Source organism: Somniosus microcephalus, chromosome 10 (assembly GCF_052327205.1).
Source record: "Somniosus microcephalus isolate GS21.2 chromosome 10, FLI_Smic_1.0, whole genome shotgun sequence".
In the NCBI taxonomy this organism is placed as follows: domain Eukaryota; kingdom Metazoa; phylum Chordata; class Chondrichthyes; order Squaliformes; family Somniosidae; genus Somniosus; species Somniosus microcephalus.
This window is the reverse complement of record NC_140996.1, coordinates 189,519,563-189,539,964: the sequence shown is the minus strand read 5'-3', so window position 1 is coordinate 189,539,964 and position 20,402 is coordinate 189,519,563. Positions and strand designations below refer to the sequence as shown.

The following is a 20,402-nucleotide window of genomic DNA, read 5'->3' as shown; positions in this document are numbered from 1 at the left end:
CTCCTTGTGGCGGGTTAGAGGACATTGGTCAGGGACCACCAACCATGGCCTTTCTTGCCCTGGTATATGGGCTTTCTTCTCCTTGAAAACAAATGGAAAATTTTAGAATTACTTGAGAATCTGCCAAATCATGGTATTAGTAAGCAGCCCATAATTGATGTGTTGATGGGCACATTTGTTATGCAATTAGAGTCCGTGTTAGGGTATTAATGAAGTGATTACATTTAAAGCGGTGAGGGAGGTGACTGTAAAGCCCCAGTTTTAACTAGGGGCAAGTGGCAAATGTGGGGCCGGTGGGCCAGGCGCCAAGCCCGCTCCGGCTCTCCAAGGTGATTCCTGGGCTATGTAACACCCAAGTGGGGAAAATGCTAGAGTCCATTATAAAAGATGTAATAGCAGAGCACTTGGAAAGCAGTGACAGGATCGGACAAAGTCAACATGGATTTACAAAAGGTAAATCATGCTTGACTAATCTACTGGAATTTTTTGAGGATGTAACTGGTAAAATAGATAAGGGAGAACCAGTGGATGTAGTGTATTTGGACTTTCAGAAGGCTTTCGATAAGGTCCCGCATAAGAGATTAGCGTGCAAAATTAAGGCACATGGGATTGGGGGCAAGGTATTGACTTGGATAGAGAACTGGTTGACAGATAGAAAGCAAAGAGTTGGAATAAACGGCTCGTTTTCCAAGTGGCAGACAGTGACTAGTGGGGTACCGCAAGGATCGGTCCTAGGACCCCAGCTGTTCACAATATATATTAATGATCTGGACGAGGGAACTGGATGTAATATCTCCAAATTTGTAGACAACACAAAGCTGGGTGGGAGGGTATGCTGTGAGGAGGATGTCGTGAAACTCCAGTACGATTTGGACAGGTTGGGTGATTGGGCAGAAACATGGCAAATGCACTATAATGTGGATAAATGTGAGGTTATCCACTTTGGTGGCAAAAACAGGAAGGCAGATTATTATTTGAACGGCAATAGATTGGGAGAAGGGGAAGTGCAAAGAGACCTGGGCGTTCTTGTGCACCAGTCGCTGAAGGTAAGCATGCAGGTGCAGCAGGCGGTTAAGAAGGCAAATGGTATGTTGGCCTTGGTAGCAAGAGGGTTCGAGTACAGGAACAAAGATGTCTTGCTGCAGTTGTACAGGGCCTTGGTGAGGCCGCACCTTGAGTATTGTGTGCAGTTTTGGTCGCCTTATCTGAGGAAGGATGTTCTTGCCATGGAAGGAGTGCAGCAAAGATTCACCAGGCTGATACCTGGGATGGCAGGAATGACGTATGAGGAGAGATTGTGTCGATTGGGCTTATACTCACTGGAGTTTAGAAGATTGAGAGGGGATCGCATCGAAACCTATAAAATTCTGTCAGGCCTGGACAGACTAGGTGCAGGAAGGATGTTCCCAATGGCCGGGGTGTCCAGAACCAGGGGTCATAGTCTAAGGATAAGGGGTAAGCCATTTAGGACTGAAATGAGGAGGAATTTCTTCACCCAGAGAGTGGTGAACCTGTGGAATTCTCTGCCACAGAGGGCGGTGGAGGCCAGTTCATTAAATATATTCAAGAAGGAGTTGGATATATTTCTTAAGGCTAAAGGGATCAAGGGATATGGGGAGAAAGCAGGGACAGGGTACTGAATTTGGATGATCAGCCATGATCTCATTGAATGGTGGAGCAGGCTCGAGGGGCCGAATGGCCTACTCCTGCTCCTATCTTCTATGTTTCTATGTTTCTAAGCCTCATTTAAATACACCAGGCCTGACTCCTGCCATCAATGACGCCAAGTCGGTGGGCGGGAGTCGGGCATGCCTCCTGGCAGGAGGCCGCGGCCGAGGCATTTATTTGTAGTTTAAAAAAAACAAATATCTAGATGAAACAATTTTTGAGATGATAGTAAATAGTCTGCTCAGCTTCCACCAGGTGGAAAATTGGGTTTTGAATGGCAAACAGATCTTTTGACTGATTTTCTGGCTTTGATGATTTGGACCGTAATTGATTGTTTTAATACAGTATCTAAAACCACCAACTGTTAGCAGCATATCGAATGAGCTTTGGACTTATTGTGATTCCCTGAGCTTTGACCTAACTGTAAAATTCAGATTTAATCAGAATAGGTCTGAAAAACACATAGAATTAAATCTCTGCTTGCTTTCTTGGTGCTTTGCAAAATGATTGGGTTAGTTGTATGGATCCAACCACATTGGAGGTTCAAGGCCTACTTTTTATGTTACTTTAGGTAAACACTTTAGCAAGATATCGCCATAGACAATTCATTGGCATCTTCCTCAATGCCCTGCCTGTGTTGCCCCAGGCTTTGATCCATTTTGATTTACAGTTGCTTACAGCTGTCATTCAGCTGGCTGAAACTAAATAGTTTAAAATCCACTAAAAATACTTTTCCATTTATCTCCTGAAGCCAAATTGTTCAGAAGTGCCAGTTTTTCATTTATTTTTCCCTTCTCCTACTTTTGGTCCCTTGATGCATACATTATTTCTACCCAGTAGGGTCGATGGCAAAACCTGCTCTAGAACCCTGTTGAGACCAGTTTTAGAGCCAGTGACTGAGTGGCCAGCAAGATGGCCTAGAAGACTTGCAATTTGATTTTCTTTACTGTGTAGATGAGAGATTCATTAAGGCCTTGACATTAATTGACTACTTATCTCCCTAGGCTGCCTTCCCTCATCCACATTCTTATTTTTGAAGACACTATCACATGAATAATGTAACACCCTTATTTAAAAAGGGCAGTAGACAGAAGGCTGGAAACTATAGACCGGTTAGCCTAACATCTGTGGTAGGTAAAATTTTGGAGTCCATTATTAAGGAGACAGTAACAGGACATTTGGATAATCATAATTTAATAAGACAAAGTCAGCATGGTTTTATGAAGGGGAAGTCATGTTTGACAAATTTGCTGGAGTTCTTTGAGGAAGTAACATATAGGGTGGATAAAGGGGAACCAGTGGACATCGTGTATTTAGACTTCCAAAAGGCATTTGACAAGGTGCCACACAAAAGATTATTGCTTAAGATAAAAAAAATCACGGGATTGGGGGTAATATTCTGGCATGGATAGAGGATTGGCTATCTAACAGAAGGCAGAGAGTTGGGATAAATGGTTCATTCTCAGACTGGCAATCAGTAACTAGTGGTGTTCCGCAGGGGTCAGTGCTGGGTCCCCAACTCTTTACAATCTATATTAACAATTTGGAGGAGGGGACCGAGTGTAACACATCAAAGTTTGCAGATGATACTAAGATGGGAGGGAAAGTAGTGAGTGAGGAGGACATAAAAAACCTGCAAGGGGACATAGACAGGCTAAGTAAGTAGGCAGAGATTTGGCAGATGGAATACAATACTGGAAAGTGTGAGGTTATGCACTTTGGCAGGAAAAATCGTAGAGCAAGTTACTATCTTAATGGCAAGAAACTGGAAAGTACTGAAGTACAAAGGGATCTGGGGGTCCTGGTGCACGAAACTCAAAAGGTTGGTATGCAGGTGCAGCAAGTGATTAAGAAGGCCAATGGAATGTTGGCTTTCATTGCTAGGGGGATAGAATATAAAAATAGGGAGGTATTGCTTCAGTTGTACAAGGTATTGGTGAGACCGCACCTGGAATACTGCATACAGTTTTGGTGTCCATACTTAAGAAAGGACATACTTGCTCTCGAGTCAGTACAAAGAAGGTTCACTCGGTTGATCCCGGGGATGAGGGGATGGACATATGAGGAGAGGTTGAGTAGATTGGGACTCTACTCATTGGAGTTCAGAAGAATGAGAGGCGATCTTATTGAAACATATAAGATTATGAAGGGGTTGGATCGGGTGGATGCAGGGAGGATGTTCCAGATGATGGGTGAAACTAGAACTAGGGGGCATAGTCTTAGAATAAGGGGCTGCTCTTTCAAAACTGAGATGAGGAGGAACTACTTCACTCAGAGGGTGGTAGGTCCATGGAATATGCTGCCCCAAAAAGCTGTCGAAGCTACATCATTACATAAATTTAAAACAGAAATAGACAGTTTCCTAGAAGAAAAGGGAATTAAGGGTTACAGGGAGCGGGCAGGAATTTGGACATGAGTCTAGGTTCGGATCGGTCATGGCCCTGTGGGTAGCGGAGCGGGCCCAGGGGCCGTGTAGCCTGATCCTGCTCCTGTTTCGTGTGTCTAATCCTATTAGATTCAGGAGATAGTCCTGTCATAGTGGATTGGCGGTTAGGATCAGATCAGCCATGATCTTATTGAATGGCGGAGCAGGCTCGAGGGGCCAATTGGCCTACTCCTGCTCCTATTTCTTATGTTCTTATGTTCTTATGAACAAGACTTTGGAAAAATGCAAAACAAGCACTGTAAATCTTCAACCATTCAGTCTAGCTGACTAACCTCACAGCTCCCCTGGGCATGATGAGAACTTAACTAACTAACTCAAGATACTGCAGGATGGGGTTGCCATAGCAGCTAAAAGAGCATTTACCAGGTTTGAACAAATGACTGAGTGCTCTTTTGAAAATCTCTTCTATGACTGTGCACTTCATAAAGACATTATCATGAAGCAATTTGCCCTATGATGAGACACAATATAATACTTCTCAGGACCTGTATCAATAACAGGTTACTGGTGAGTACAGTAATTAATTCCCTTTGCTTTCTTATCAGCTGTCTTTCACGGAAAAAATGAAAGAGCTTAATATGAAGAGGACAAAAACAGAAGAAGCTATCAAACGGCTGCGGGAACTGAATTCCCATGTGTTAGTAAGTCTTATTTTTAAAGCTAATTGTATTTTTAAAGAAAAGAGCCTTTTTGTTTAAGAAGTGAAGTTAGATATATTAATAAGACAATATTATAGAAATGTACATAGGGGATAAGATGTAAGGTTGTGTACCATATGAGTAACATGTATGGGGTTCATTTGGGTGAAGATAAAGCTTAAGTAGTTATTAGTGTCTTTTGAATCCTGAGACATATTACTGCTTTGAAGCACATATGCACTTATTTTTCTGACAAAGTGGAAGTGAAAAAGTTGCTCGTGAGTGCAGAGGAAGTAGGTCCATTACAATGTGGGGTGGGGTGGTGGGGGGTGGTGGGGAGAAGGGCAGGCTCCAGAAATTGCATCACATAATTCAAAGTGACATGTGATTCCTACTGTAGTGCCATTCTATGATATTGAGTTTAATTTCATGGAATTTCATCAATCTCAGTGTTGTGTTCCCAAGATGAGTAATCACAATATTTAACCTGCCTGCTTCATTTTTATATAATGAATATATGTTATGATGTGATATGACTGAAGTCTTTAATTGCCCCTTATTACGCGTTCATAATTGTCAGCTTGTCTTGTCTTCTATTGCGGTTTTAAAGTAAGTTAAAATGGATATTAAAAATGTTCATATCTGTAATACGGAGGGGAAATCAAATCTAAAAATAATTAATGGAGTAAGAAATGTGACTGACAGAACATATTTTTCCACCAGCCCCTGGAACATTTTTGTGACTGAATAAAATAAGTGAAAGCTGCAAAAACTCAAAACTAGACACAACAAAACTGAGGAGTCATGAATATAACTGTGAAGTCACAAATGTTTTATATATTATGTGAACAAAATAGAGTTCACCTCAGACTATATAAATTTAAAATATACTCCATGTTTGGAGCAGACTTTTCAGAGTTAGGATTAAAGGGTAGTGTTGCATTAATTATTTTTCATGATTCCCCTGATTCTTTATTTTCCTTTATACAGAAAATCATAAATTGATTTAAAAGGAGTGGTCCTTGAATTAAAATATAAATATTTAAATATGAGTATTTCCAAGAAAGGAATCTAAAGTGTCTTCCTTTTTGGATTATTCATGTAGGCAGCATACTCTGGATATCTGGAAAAAGCTATACAGCATTATAAGGGGATTAAAGCACTTATTGAAGATGATGAGCAGCAGACCATGCGGTTCATTGAAGCTGAACGACAGGCTGCCGCTCTGTACATTGAAACACAGACCAAAGACTGGGTGGAAGAGCTTGATGACCTAAAACGAACTATTCAGCAGATACATACCATTTTAAACCAGAGTGACTCATTCAGGTTTCTAAAGGTAACTTACTTTAAAAAAAAAATTCTTGTTGAATTATTCACTGTTATTCTTAATGCATTAACATCAAAATATGGGTAATGTTCTCTTTGAACAGATTTGTTGGAGAGAAATTATAATAAGTATATAGAGGCACTGGAGAGCTGGGACCACTGCTGTTCACAATTTACATTAACGATTTAGACTTAGGAATCAAAAACACAATTTCTAAATTTGCAGATGACACCAAATTGTCAATACTGAGGAGGACTGCAACAAATTGCAGGAGGACATTAATAAACTTGCAGAATGGGCATATAATTGGCAAATGAAGTTCAACACAGATAAATGTGAGGTATTACATTTTGGTAGGAAGAATAGGGAGGTCACTTATTACTTGGAGGGTGCGAGTCTAGGTGGGGTAGAGGAACAAAGGAATCTCGGAGTACAAATACACAAATCACAAAAAGTTGCGACACAGGTTAGCAAGGCCATAAAAAAGCAAACCAAGCACTAGGGTTTATTTCTAGAGGGATAGAATTGAAAAGTAGGGAAGCTATGCTAAACTTGTATCGATCCTTGGTTAGACCAAGCGTAGAGTACTACGTACAGTTCTGGTCGCCATATTATAAAAAGGATATAGAGGCACTGGAGAGGGTGCAGAGAAGATTTACAAGGATGATTCCAGAAATGCGAGAGTATGCATATCAGGAAAGGATGAACAGGCTGGGTCTCTTTTCTCTTGAAAAAAGAAGGCTGAGGGGTGACCTAATAGAGGTCTTTAAAATTATGAAAAATTTTGATAGAGTGGATACAGAGAGAATGTTTCCACTTGTGGGGAAGAGCATAACCATCAATATAAGATAGTCACCAAGAAATCCAATAGGGAATTTAGAAGAAACTTCTTTACCCAAAGAGTGGTGAGAATGTGGAACTCGCTACCACAGGGAGTGGTTGAAGCAAATAGTATGGCTGCATTTAAGGGGAGGCTAGACAAGCATATGAGGGAAAAGGGAATAGAGGGTTACACTGATAGATTTAGATGAGGAAAGACGGGAGGAGGATCGCATGGAGCATAAACGCCGAAATGGACTGGTTGGGCCGAATGGCCTGTTTCTGTGCTGTATATCCCATGTAATCCTACGTATACCAGAAATGAGACGTTATACCTATCAGGAAAGGATGAACAGCCTGGGCCTCTTTTCTTTTGGCTGAGGGATGACCTAATAGAGTTCTTTAAAATTATGAAAGGTTTTGATAGAGTAGACACAGAGAGAGTGTTTCTACTTGTGGGGAAGAGCAAAACTAGAGGCCATCAATATAAGATAGTCACCAACAAATCAAATAGGGAATTCAACAACAACAAGAACTCAAATTTATATAGTGGCTTTCACATAGTAAAATATCCCAAGGCACGTCAGCGGAATGTTATCAATCAAGATTTGACACCAAGCCACATAAGGAGATATTAGGGTAGATGACCAAATGCTTGGTCAAAGAGGTAGGCTTTAAGGAGTGTCTTAAAGGAGGCAAGAGAGATAGAGAGCTGGAGAGGTTTAGGGAGAGAATTCCAGAGCTTAGGGCCTTGGCAATTGAAGGCACGGTCGCCAATGGTAGAGTGATTAAAATTGGGGATGAGCAAGAGGCCCGAATTAGAGGATTGCAGATATCTCTGAGGGTTGTAAGGCTGAAGGAGGTTACAGAGATAGGGAGGGCTGAGGCTATGGAGGGATTTGAAAACAAGGATGAGAATTTTATAATCGAGGCGTTGCTTAACCAGGAGCCAATGTAGGTCAGCGAGCACAGGGGTGATGGGTAAACGGGACTTGGTGTGAGTTAGGACACGGGTAGCAGAGTTTTGGATGACCTCAAGTTTATGGAGGGTGGAAGATGGGAGGCCGGCCAAGAGTGCAATCAGAAGAAACTTCTTTACCCAGAGAGTGGTGAGAACTCGCTACCACGGGGAATAGTTGAGGTGAATAGTATAGATGCATTTAAGGGGAAGCTAGCTAATTATATGATGGAGAAGGGAATAGAGGGTTTTGCTGATAGAGTTAGATGAGGAAGGATGGGAGGAGGCTCGAGTGGAGCATAAACGCTGGCACGGACTGGTTGGGCCAAATGGCCTGTTTCTGAATTGTATATTCTATGTAATTCTATGTAATTGAAATGTTTTTTGCTTTGTTTTTCCTATAGGGAGCAAACTGCAATGAATATCGGTAAGTAAGAAATTCAATAAATCACTTGGTTTTACTAAATATGATTATAAGGGCTGCACAATTAAAAGTAAATTTTTCAAACCTTTGTGATTTATTAATTGAATGGCAAAGTGTTGTATATTTAAGAGTTTTTTCCCCCTACAATTTGCACGGGTTTGGAAGATGGTCTTGCCCAACTTGCCTGGGTCAATTTGAGGTTCCTGTCGGCCAATCTTAGAGTGGCTTTGTTGGCCATTTTGTAGATGTTAGTGGCCCAGGTGCCATCCCTCTCATGTAGCCAAAGGAGGTTGTTAGGCAGTGAACAGGCAACAGGGGCAAAACGCAAATGCTAAAAACATAAAGACAAATGTTACTGAAAATTGTGAGGCCCTCAATGTACTGCAGCCATTCTGTCCTTCTGGCTGCATGTATGGGGTAGATACTGACTTTGTGTGATAGTGTAAAACAGGTGCTAGTGAGTCGGCAGCCCGCTTCACATCTCTCCCCATTTTTATTTCCATTGACTTCAATGGAAGGAAGGCAACATAGAAACATAGAAACATAGAAGATAGGAGCAGGAGTAGGCCATTCGGCCCGTCGAGCCTGCTCCACCATTCAATACGATCATGGCTGATCATCCAAATTCAGTACCCTGTCCCTGCTTTCTCCCCATATCCCTTGATGCCTTTAGCCTTAAGAAATATATCCAACTCCTTCTTGAATATATTTAATGAATTGGCCTCTACTGCCTTCTGTGGTAGAGAATTCCACAGGTTCACCACTCTCTGGGTGAAGAAATTCCTCCTCATCTCTGTCTTAAATGGCCTACTCCTTATCCTTAGACTGTGACCCCTGGTTCTGGACTCCCTGACCATCGGGAACATCCTTCCTGCATCTAGTCTGTCCAGTCCTGTCAGAATTTTATAAGTTTCAATGAGATCCCCTCTCATTCCTCTAAACTCCAGCGAGTATAAGCCCAATCGACCCAATCTCTCCTGCCATCCCAGGTATCAGCCTGGTGAATCTTCGCTGAACTCCTTCCATGGCAAGAACATCCTTCCTCAGATAAGGCAACCAAAACTACACACAATACTCAAGATGTGGTCTCACCAAGGCCCTGTACAACTGCAGCAAGACATCCTTGTTCCTGTACTCAAACCCTCTCGCTACGAAGGCCAACATACCATTTGCCTTCTTAACCGCCTGCTGCACCTGCATGCTTACCTTCAGCGACTGGTGCACAAGGACACCCAGGTCTCGTTGCACTTCCCCTTCTCCCAATCTATTGCCATTCAGATAATAATCTGCCTTCCTGTTTTTGCCACCAAAGTGGATAACCTCACATTTATCCACGTTATATTGCATCTGCCCTGCTTCTGCCCAATCACCCAACCTGTCCAAATCGTACTGGAGTTTCTCGGCATCCTCCTCACAGCACACACGCCCACCCAGCTTTGTGTCGTCTGCAAATTTGGAGATATTACATTTAGTTCCCTTGTCTAGATCATTAATATATATTGTGAATAGCTGGGGTCCAAGGACTGATCCCTGCGGTACCTCACTAGTCACTGCCTGCCACTCGGAAAAAGACCCGTTTATTCCAACTCTTTGCTTTCTGTCTGCCAACCAGTTTTCTATCCAAGTCAATACCTTGCCCCCAATCCCAATGCATCTAGGAATGGCAATCTGGGCTGCAAAAGATCAATCCCTCTAACTATCGAATCCTCTATCACTTCTGCATTTCTAGCTGTGTTGCTAATCTCCCGTCCTTGAGAAATCTCCTGTTTTTTGGTGTTAGTGCCATTGATATTTATTTGGCATTTCTTACATTACATGAGTCTCCACACTTCAAAGGTACTTAATTGGCTGTAAAGTGGTTTGGGACGTCCGCAGGTCATGAAAGGCGCGATATAAATGCAAGCCTTTCTTGCTTGCTTTCTTCTTTATGAAACTCTCATGTTACTCCTTATACTGGAAGCCACATCTGAACACTGATCCTCAGCAACCTATTCTATCTTCCTTTTGATGTGCCCAAAGATGAAGATCCAGGTTCCATTGCATTTGGTCTTAGCAATACTTCACAGCATACGCCATCACTCACCCTCTCTCTCCCAAGCACCAGCTCAGAGATATCCACCATGGGGAATGCATTCCATGTCCAACTACTCTCTGCATAAAAAAAATTCCCCTAACTTCCCTCCTCACTCTCTTAGTTACAATTTTAAATTGATAACCCCTTGTTACTGAGTTCACAATCAGAGGAAATAGTATTTCTTCATTCAACCTAATAGAAGTCTTCATAATTGTAAAAAAAAATCTAGTCATAGCCGCCTCAGCTCCAGTGGAAATATTCCAGTATGTCAAGGAAGAATAGGCAAATCTCCAAAAAGATAAAGTTTTGTGAAATTTTTACTCAATCTGAAGTCTCAATGAAACAAATGGCAAATTATTAATCCAACTGTATAATCCATACTTACAACCTCTGGACCTTATAAGATACCAAGAAATATTTTGTGTTTTTTCTTTAACATTTATATATGTTTTTTCCCTTTTCTAATCACATTAGGAATTCTTTTTTAAAGTAATTTTAAAACCTTTTCAATGATCTCTGTAACCTTCTCCAGCCCTACAACCCTCTAAGATCTCTGCACTCCTTCAATTCTGGCCTTTTACGCATCCCCAATTTTCATCGCTCCACCATTGGCGGCCTTGCCTCCAACTGCCGAGGCCCTCAGCTCTGGAATTCCCTCCCTAAACCTCTCCGCCTCTCTACCTCGCTCTCCTCCTTTAAGTCTCTCCTTAAAACCTACTTTTTTGACAAAGCTTTTGTAAACTTTCCTAATATTTCTTTATGTGGCTTGGTGTCAAATTATGTTGGACAACGCTCCTGTGAAGCACCTTGGGACATTTTTACTAAGTTAAAGGTGCTATATAAATGCAAGTTGTTGTTGTTTTTGTTGATCATTCTACTCAAACAGTTTTCTCCATCCAGTGAAATAAAGTCCAACCAAATTTAACATCCTATAAATGATTTGTATGTGTGAATAGTGTTTCTGGCCCTGGTGCTTCCCCTTGGTGACAATGTATGTTTTGTGTGGTTTAGAATCTCGTGCTTTCCCCATTGCAGGAGGTAACTGGGTACTGAGTATCGGTGACAATAATGTCCTCTGCCTCCCTGGTGTGATTCATGAGGTGGCCTTAGAGCTTGCTCCATCACGCTCACTGCTTAGTGGAAGCCTAGTCTTGCTTGCTTTCTGATAATATCATTTTAGTCGGGAGATGGGTGCAGGGTTGGATGTGGCATTGCTCAGAGAGGCAGCAGCCCCATCCATGCCCACTCCAGTCGTGCTGTTGCTACTGGGCACTGCTTCACCATGTCAGCTGATCTGTGTGCGAGCAGATCTATGAGCAGCAAAGGAGGCACAGTGGTTCTCCCCATCTAATCCCCCAACATGTTAAAACCAGACGAGACACTCTGATGTAGATTGAAACTAAAGGCCTCAGCAGCCTAAGCCTAATAAGAGACACTGTGGAGAATTTTAACCCCTCCATGACGGGCAGGACAAGGGCAGGGTGGGGGTGTTAAAATTTCACAAATCTGAAACCTGATCCCAACCCGCCTCAAACTTGTCTAAGTCCAGTTTTAATGGAGATGGATTCAGACTAACATACTCACGAGAAGCAGGTCAGTTATTTAAATATTTTAATAAGGCTACGTGCCTCATATTTTAACAGACTTTCAGTTTTAACTGTTGTGGGCTGGGTTTCCCAGGGCTTGGGAAACCCAACAGCTGAAGGTAGCAGAGATAGGCCAGATCCAGCAGATAAGTGGGCCAGGGGGAGCAGAGGTGCCTCCCTCGGCCTCTCAAACAAACCGTTTCCCTCTCCGCGATTACCCCCCACCCCCGCGATCCGAACCCATATCACCCACAAACTGAAGCCCCCTCACCTGCAGTCTGAAGCCCCCAGCAACCCACAATCTGTTCAACTGCGCACCCCCCCCCACCTGCCCCAGTCAGGATCTCACCCTGACCCACAAACTGTTCGCCCCCCACCCCCTGCCAACCTCGGCCCCAACCCTCTGACACTTTGTTCCCTGGCTGCGGCTTTTCAGTGCAGGCCTTCCCACCCAACAGCCAGCCAGCCTCTCAATCTGACTGGCTGCCAGCCATGAAATGGAGCAAAAAATTTACGACAAGACCTCAGTGTTACCTGCATTTCTGGGTTCCCCGGCTCCCCCCCGCCCCCTACTCCCTTCTTGCCTCCTTGTAAATATCGAGGCAACTGTGACTGGGCTTCAGACTACAATCACTAGAGCTCTGTTGCAGAAAGTCCCTGACGTGCTGCACACAGCGTGGTGGACTGTAGTTAGCATGCAGTCACCAGCGATTGCACAGACATGATTACTAGGCTCGTCCACACTGGCTCTCAGACCTTGCAGGGTGCTTGGCACATCTAATGACTGCAAAAAACATTGGTGTTCAGGTGATGTTTGTCTTTTAAAAGCAGACCCTGTGAGATTTGGATCCCAGGGTTCTACGGTTGAGGAAGGACTCAAGCTGATCCATCAGCCTGCAGGTACCTGCCATGTGAAGTGCTTTTGGATATGGAGTGACACAGAGTTGAGGCTGGAGTACAAATTTTCTGATTGTGCACTCCTGGAGTAGACCCTAACTCATCAGAAGCACACTTCAGCAAACTGCAGGCATGCAGCAACTGATTTTTCAATCCACCATGGAAGCAAAGCCTTGGCAGTATGTGCATGATTTCCCAATGTGCAGACGAGGCTTGGTGCCGGAGTGCGCAATCATAAAAGTGATGAGTAGAGTCACAATGAAATCGAGATCTGATAAAAACACCAAAAATATCTGTATGCTTGCAAAGATCATACATTTTCCAGTGAATGTCCTCTGCTCTCCAAACTATAAAATGTGCCACCTTAAGACTTGGGAGCTGGAGTTGGTATAAAAAAAAATGGACATTCATTTGGTCACAATTGGCATTCATTTTGAAAATGCAAAGTATATTTTCCAAGCCCAGTTACAAAGTACGGCAAGCTACATATTCTATTTTACAAAATAATCTTTATTAATGTATACATGTAATATTTAAGATTGTTTATTGTTATGATTTTAAATTGATGCTATAAAAAGTATTCATCTATGTCCATTTTTCATTCTTTATTTACTTGGAGCTATTACATATTTTGTGGCAACTTGGCTTAGTTGGTAGTGCTCTTGACTCTAGGTCAGAAGATTGTGGGTTCAAAGTTCACACTAGGATTTTAGCTCCTGATCGATGGTGACACTACAATGCAGTACTGAGGGAGTGTTGCAGTTTTGGAGGTGCCTGCACTCCTATTTGTACATGTAAAAGTTAAAGACTCCATGATACCAGTTGAAACAAAGTAGAGAATTCTCCAAGTGCCTTTGCCAACTTTCCTCCCTCAACCAATGCTCGCCAAAACAACAAAGTAACACATTAATCTCATTGTCGTCTATGGGTAGATTTCATTGGGGTAGATTTTGATCTGTACTGCCTGGGCATGAATTATCATCTGGCGGAGAGCAAGGAGGAAAATTGGGGGAGGGGAGTTGCATGGCTGTAATGGTGCCCACTTCCCTTGATTTAAAGTAAAATCGGGATGGATCTGTTACGGGCACATGATCTTTTCCTCTATGATTTTCCATTCTGCGCTCTGCCTATACAGTGTTTACAGATGAAAATCTAATTGTGTGAAGTGCTTTGAGACACAAACAGAAGAGATGGAGATAATTTTAAATAGAATAATTTATACCTCAAATGCAGACACAGTAATAATTGCTTAGCAGTAGTTGTGTGACATTTGCTAGGAATGTTAGTTTTAATTAATAGCAGCTGTATCAGACAACAGAACATGACTGCCTCCCATCAAGCACCCACAGTTCCCATGGGAGTTCTGTATTCGATCTCTGCAATGCACAAACACTCGTATATAGAAGATGAGAAATTAGTTTAGAGAAGTTCACTTAAGCTGTAGAAAACATTAAGGGGGAAAAGAGGGAGCTAATGGGGCGCAAAGCAACTGGCGCCTGGGCGCGGCAACGTTTGAGTCGCTAAAATTGACCAGACATTTTGCGGCGGTGCTAAACACTACTGCCACGATCTCCTGCTCCCGCAGATCGTGACGTCAGTCGAGCATGCAACGCCCCGGTAGCGCCCCGGACCGGATATTGGGTGGCGCCCCCTGCCTTACCGCCTGCCACTAGCAACAACAGGTAGAGGGGAATGTTTTGCAGTCGGGAAGGGACTGGGGGAGCGATGTTTAAAGGCGACCGCTTCCTGCCTTTTTTTGTCGGCGACATTTTTGCACCACGCATTCTGAGAGAGAGAGAGAGACTTCTGGAGAGATTCAACGCTGTGTGAAGGAGTTTTGGGTACTGAGCAGGTTCATTTGATTTGACATTCCTTGCATCAATTTAGAAGAGACTATGGGGGCTGCACTCTGAGCTCTTTCCCTGGCTCTCTCCATTGTTCTTTCCAACAGATTTGATGTACAGGTCTCTCCAGGCCGAGATTCAAAGCTGCAATGAGCAGAATGTGGATGGAGAGCAAAATCAACCCTCCCCTTTAAGAACTGGCTGGTGCCATTGTGTCTGTGTTCCATTGCTGACTGACATCACATGAGCTTCGCCAGCGCTCTGAGGTAGCGCCTTGCTCCTCGGCGTTAGCGCCTTAAGAGAGGTGTCTAGCACCTGATTTAGCGCTCCAATCATCTCCAGGGGTGATAGAAGCCAAGTTTGCAGTCAGAGGCGATAATTAGCGCCAGGCGCTAAACTTTGCGTCCGGCCGATAATTGTGCCACAAATGGGGCGGTACCGAATTTCTCCCCCAAACATTTTATTTTAAAAGAAATCATTTATTGGCGATTCCCACCAATAAATAGTTGTGTAATAATTACTGAATCCTTCCCTAAAAGATATGAATTGCCTCAACCATGATGTCTGCTATCCAGAAATATTAATAAACCATTCATCCCCTCCCCCTTCCAGCAGCAATGGAATCATGGCCCATCAAATCCAAATTTAAATGCTTAACAAAATAAAACACAGAAGAGCCAATGACATGCCATCAGTTCAGCATATTCTTGGGGTTTTGATCAACTTAGGAGCCACTCAATCTTCAACGTCATAAACCGTACCCTCTCCATATGAAATGCTGAATATGGTTTGTCAAGCTGGCCAAGTATGGTCTGGAAAGGAAATAAAACATGGACTTCTTGTCATTGCAAAACAGGCAATTAAAGTGCCCCATTTTAGGCAGGCAGATGGGACTGTGGGATTGGATGTAGCCTTTAAGTGCCTCCATAAAAATTAGATGGAGGGATGCCTTTCCAGATTAGCTTAAGCAAAACAAAACTAACAAAAATAACTGAATCAATCAAAACAGTAAAATCAGGAGAAATCAAAAAACGAAAGTCATGTGGTGCCTATCAGCCACAAAGGGAAATGAAAGGATTGTGGCGTACCGATCACAGAAAGGACACAATCCGCTTTTCGGTCTGTAGACTATAAATCAGGCGTCATGCCTTTAAGAAGGATCACACCTTTAAGAAACTCGATCTGCAACATAGTTAAGCCCAGAGCGGGGGAGGGGCAGTCGAAGCTGGGGACTGAAAAAGGCAGTCGGACTTGGTGTAGGCTCTGACGCCATTTTTGTGTTCAACATGTGGTCTCAACAATTAAACCTTTTCTGTTGAACCTCTCCGAGTTCAGTATATTTTGTTAGGAGTACGTAGACTCCTACATTGGTGACCCCGACGCTCAGGACGACTCCTAAGCGTAACCATGGCTGACACAAACGCAGTTTCTGTGAAGCTGCCGGAGTTCTGGGAGAACCTAGCCACCGCCTGGTTCCTTCAAGCCGAATCACAATTCCGACTCCGCGGCATCACCGCCGACGCAACGATGTACGACTACCTCCTCGCCTCCCTGGGCAGCTCCACAATCACGAATGTCTGGACAACACTACAAAACCCTTCGGAGGAAGGCAAGTACGCACATCTCAAGGCCACGCTCCTTAAAAAATTCACAGCCTCCCAATTCGTGCGCAACTGCCAACTCCTCGACCTCCCGGGCCTCGGTGACTCCACGCCGTCAGACTTGCTCTCACACATGTTTGCTCTGACCGATGAGAAACCGCCCGGCTCCCTCTTCCGCACGCTCTTTATCCGCCAACTACCCCCCAGCATCCGCCCGGCGATCGTGGCGTCCAGCCTCACGGACCTCGAGGACCTGGCCGACGAAGCCGATAAGCTCCTGTCCGCCGGCTCCAACCACGCCATCACCCCCGACCTGGCCTCCGCAGCATCGGCGCGCGCTCCACCCTCTATTGCACGGCCACACAGCTCGGCCACGAGGCCCCCCAGGCCCCCACGTCCCCCAAGCCCTCCGACCCAGGGCTACTGCTACTTCCATACCCGGTTCGGCGCACGGGCACGCCGCTGCAGCCATCCCTGCACGTTTCCAACCGCCCCCACACCGGCCTACACAATGGCCTTGGGGCAAGCAGGCGCGCTGCTGTACGTTACGGACAGCGCCTCCGGACGCCGTTTCCTATGTGACACGGGCGCGCAGCGCAGCATCATCCCCGTGTCCGCCCTCGAGATCCAGCGAGGCGGCCGCGGCCCTGCGCTGGCTGCCGCCAACGGCACCGACATCTGGACGTACGGCACCCGCACCGTCACCATCGACCTCGCAGGCCGCCGCTACCACTGGGAGTTTATCACCGCCAAGGTGCTCTCCCCGCTCCTCGGTGCGGATTTCCTGTGCGCCCACGGCCTGTTGGTCGACGTGCCTCGGCGCCGCCTCGTGGACATGAACACCATGTCACCTATCCCGGGCGCCATGGCACCCCCCCAACCCGCCGAAATGGTGTGGCAGTGCCGCGCCCGCTCAACGGACGACTACTCAGCACCCCTGGCTGAGTTCCCAGCCCTCACCAACCCGACCTTCTCCACGAAAGTTGCTAAGCACGGGGTAGAACACTTCATCCCCACCACAGGCCCACCGGTGTATGCCCACGCCCGCAGGCTGGACCCGGCCAAGCTGGAGATCGCGCGGGCCGAGTTCGCCACAATGGAACAGCTCGGCATCATCCGCCGCTCCAACAACCCCTGGGCCTCCCCACTCCACATCGTCACCAAACCCGACGGGGGATGGCGCCCCTGCGGGGACTACCGGCGCCTAAACAACGCCACCACGCCGGATCGGTACCCCATACCGCACATTCAAGACTTCTCGGCTAGACTGGCCGGCCGCTCAGTCTTCTCCAAAGTCGACCTGGTGCGCGGTTACCATCAGGTGCCAGTCCACCCCACGGACGTTCTCAAGACGGCCATAATCACCCCTTTTGGGCTATTTGAGTTCCTCCGAATGCCCTTCGGCCTCAAAAATGCGGCCCAGGCCTTCCAGCGGCTCATGGACTCGGTCCTCCGGGACCTGAAGTTCCTCTTTGTCTACCTGGATGACATCCTGGTAGCTAGTTCCTCCAAGCAGGAACACATCGAGCACCTCCGCACCCTGTTCCAGTGGCTCAGTGAGCACGGGCTCATCATCAGCCCAGCCAAGTGCCAATTCGGCCTCAGCAGGATCGAATTCCTCAGCCACCACATCACGCAGGACGGAGCCATTCCCCTGCCCGCCAAGGTGCAAGCCGTCCAGCAGTTCCCCCGGCCTACCACCATCAAAGGCCTCCAGGAGTTCTTGGGGATGATCAACTTTTACAACAGCTTCATTCCCGGAGCGGCCTCCCTCATGCGGCCCCTATACGAAGCCCTCCGGGGTAAGAAAGACAGAATGGCGATCGAGTGGTCGGCGGACATGTTGACCGCTTTCGACTCGACCAAAAAGGCGCTCGCCGACGCCACCATGCTCGCTCACCCACAGCCCAACGCCAGGGTGGCCCTCACCACGGACGCTTCCGACCACGCGGTCGGCGCCGTGTACGAACAGTGCGTCGACGGGGCCTGGCAACCGCTGGCCTTTTTCAGCCGCCAACTGCGCCCCCCGGAGGCCAAATACAGCGCCTTTGACCGCGAGCTCCTCGCACTGTACCTGGCAGTCCGCCATTTTAGATTTCTTCTGGAGGGCCGCCCCTTCACCGCGTTTGTCGACCACAAACCCCTGACATTCGCGATGGCAAAATCTGCGGACCCGTGGTCAGCCAGGCAACAACGCCAGCTCGCCGCGGTGTCCGAATTCACCACAGACATCCGGCACATCTCCAGTCGAGACAACGTGGTGGCCGACTGCCTATCCCGCCCCGCCGTCCACGGCGCCCACCTGGCAGTGGACTATGCTCAACTGGCAGCGGAGCAACGCACCGACCCTGATCTGCTCTCCACGCCCACAACCCTCCCAGGGCTGCGACTGACCGACGTCGCCTGCGGCCCGTCCGCCGTCACAGTCAAATGTGACACCTCCTTGGCGCAACCCCGCCCCGTAGTCCCGGCGTCCTGGCGAAAACGGGTGTTCGACATCGTCCACTGCCTCTCACACCCCGGCACCCGCGCGTCCATTAGACTGGTGGCCAACCGATTTGTCTGGCGCGGCCTGCGCAAAGATGTGCACGTCTGGTCCAGATCCTGCATAGCTTGCCAGCGTGCCAAAATCCACCAGCACGTCAAAGCCCCACTTGAGGAGTTCACCATGCCAGAAAGAAGGTTTGACCACGTCCACATCGACCTCGTCGGCCCCCTGCCGCCATCACAAGGTCACACGCACCTGCTGACAATCGTGGACCGTACCACCCGCTGGCCCGAGGCCATTCCACTGACGTCCACCACCACCGCCGACATCGCGAGGGCGTTCATCGGGACCTGAGTCACTCGGTTCGGCGTCCCCTCCAACATGACGTCGGATAGAGGCCCGCAGTTCACCTCTGATCTGTGGGCCGCCATCGCCCGAAACCTCGGGGTGGCCGTTCACCGCACCATGGCTTACCACCCCCAAGCCAACGGACTGTGCGAGCGATTCCACAGGTCCATGAAAGCGTCCCTCCGCGCCAGCCTCGAGGACGAGGCTTGGCTCGACCGCCTCCCGTGGGTGCTACTTGGCCTACGCTCCGCGGTCAAGGAAGACCTGCAAGCCTCGGCGGCGGAACTCATGTACGGCCAGCCGCTGCGCGTACCCGGAGAGTTCCTGCCCACCTCCACGACCCCCTGGTCGGCTGACCAGCAACGCTGCGCTTTCGCCAACCGAGCACAACAGTTCGCTCCGGTACCCACCGGCCGGCACGGCGAACCAGCAGCCCGCGTACTACCTAGCCTGCACATGGCCAAATTTGTTTTCGTGCGCCATGACGCCCACCGAGGACCTCTACGGCCCCCATACGACGGACCCTACAAGGTACTCCAGACGGGGAACAAGTTCTTCCTCCTCCAAGTGGGCGGCAGAACTGACAAGGTGTCGGTCGACCGGCTCAAGCTGGCACACCTAGAGCCCGACGAACCCGTTCAAGTGGGCCAACCCCCACCGCGGTGCAGACCGCCTAAGAGCCCGACGCGTCCGACCGACCCACTCCTGACACCAACCGCCAAGAGCCATTTCGGCCATGCCATCAAGCCGCCACGCCGGTTCGTACACTCCCTACTAGCGGATTCTGGGGGGAGCTGTGTGGCGTACCGATCACAGAAAGGACACAATCCGCTTTTCGGTCCGTAGACTATAAATCAGGCGTCATGCCTTTAAGAAGGATCACACCTTTAAGAAACTCGATCTGCAACGTAGTTAAGCCCAGAGCGGGGGAGGGGCAGTCGAAGCTGGGGACTGAAAAAGGCAGTCGGACTTGGTGTAGTCTCTGACGCCATTTTTGTGTTCAACATGTGGTCTCAACAATTAAACCTTTTCTGTTGAACCTCTCCGAGTTCAGTATATTTTGTTAGGAGTACGTAGACTCCTACAGGATACTTTTTGAAGGACTGGGACTGGGTAAATCTCATGGGGACGCAACAAGTGCCTCCCCTTAAAGAAGGCATCACTATAGTTTCAAGGCGGGGTGATCCACTGACTTTTAAAAATAAAATAGACAAACAAAAATAAATTAAAATTAAATTAAAGTGGTACGGTTGCAGCAAATGCAGAAGCTAATTGTGGATA

At 46.9% G+C, this 20,402-nt stretch overlaps 1 protein-coding gene across 1 annotated transcript in view; it reads left to right on the top strand.

Moving 5' to 3' along the window:
* Positions 1-20,402, top strand: part of LOC147111941 (E3 ubiquitin-protein ligase TRIM62-like) — a 31,256-nt gene that overhangs the window by 5,465 nt on the left and 5,389 nt on the right. Inside the window, exons 2-4 of the mRNA XM_085998303.1 lie at positions 4,660-4,755; positions 5,858-6,091; positions 8,264-8,286. Coding sequence (XP_085854429.1) covers positions 4,660-4,755; positions 5,858-6,091; positions 8,264-8,286 — 353 coding nt within the window. The remainder of the gene's footprint in view (positions 1-4,659; positions 4,756-5,857; positions 6,092-8,263; positions 8,287-20,402) is intronic.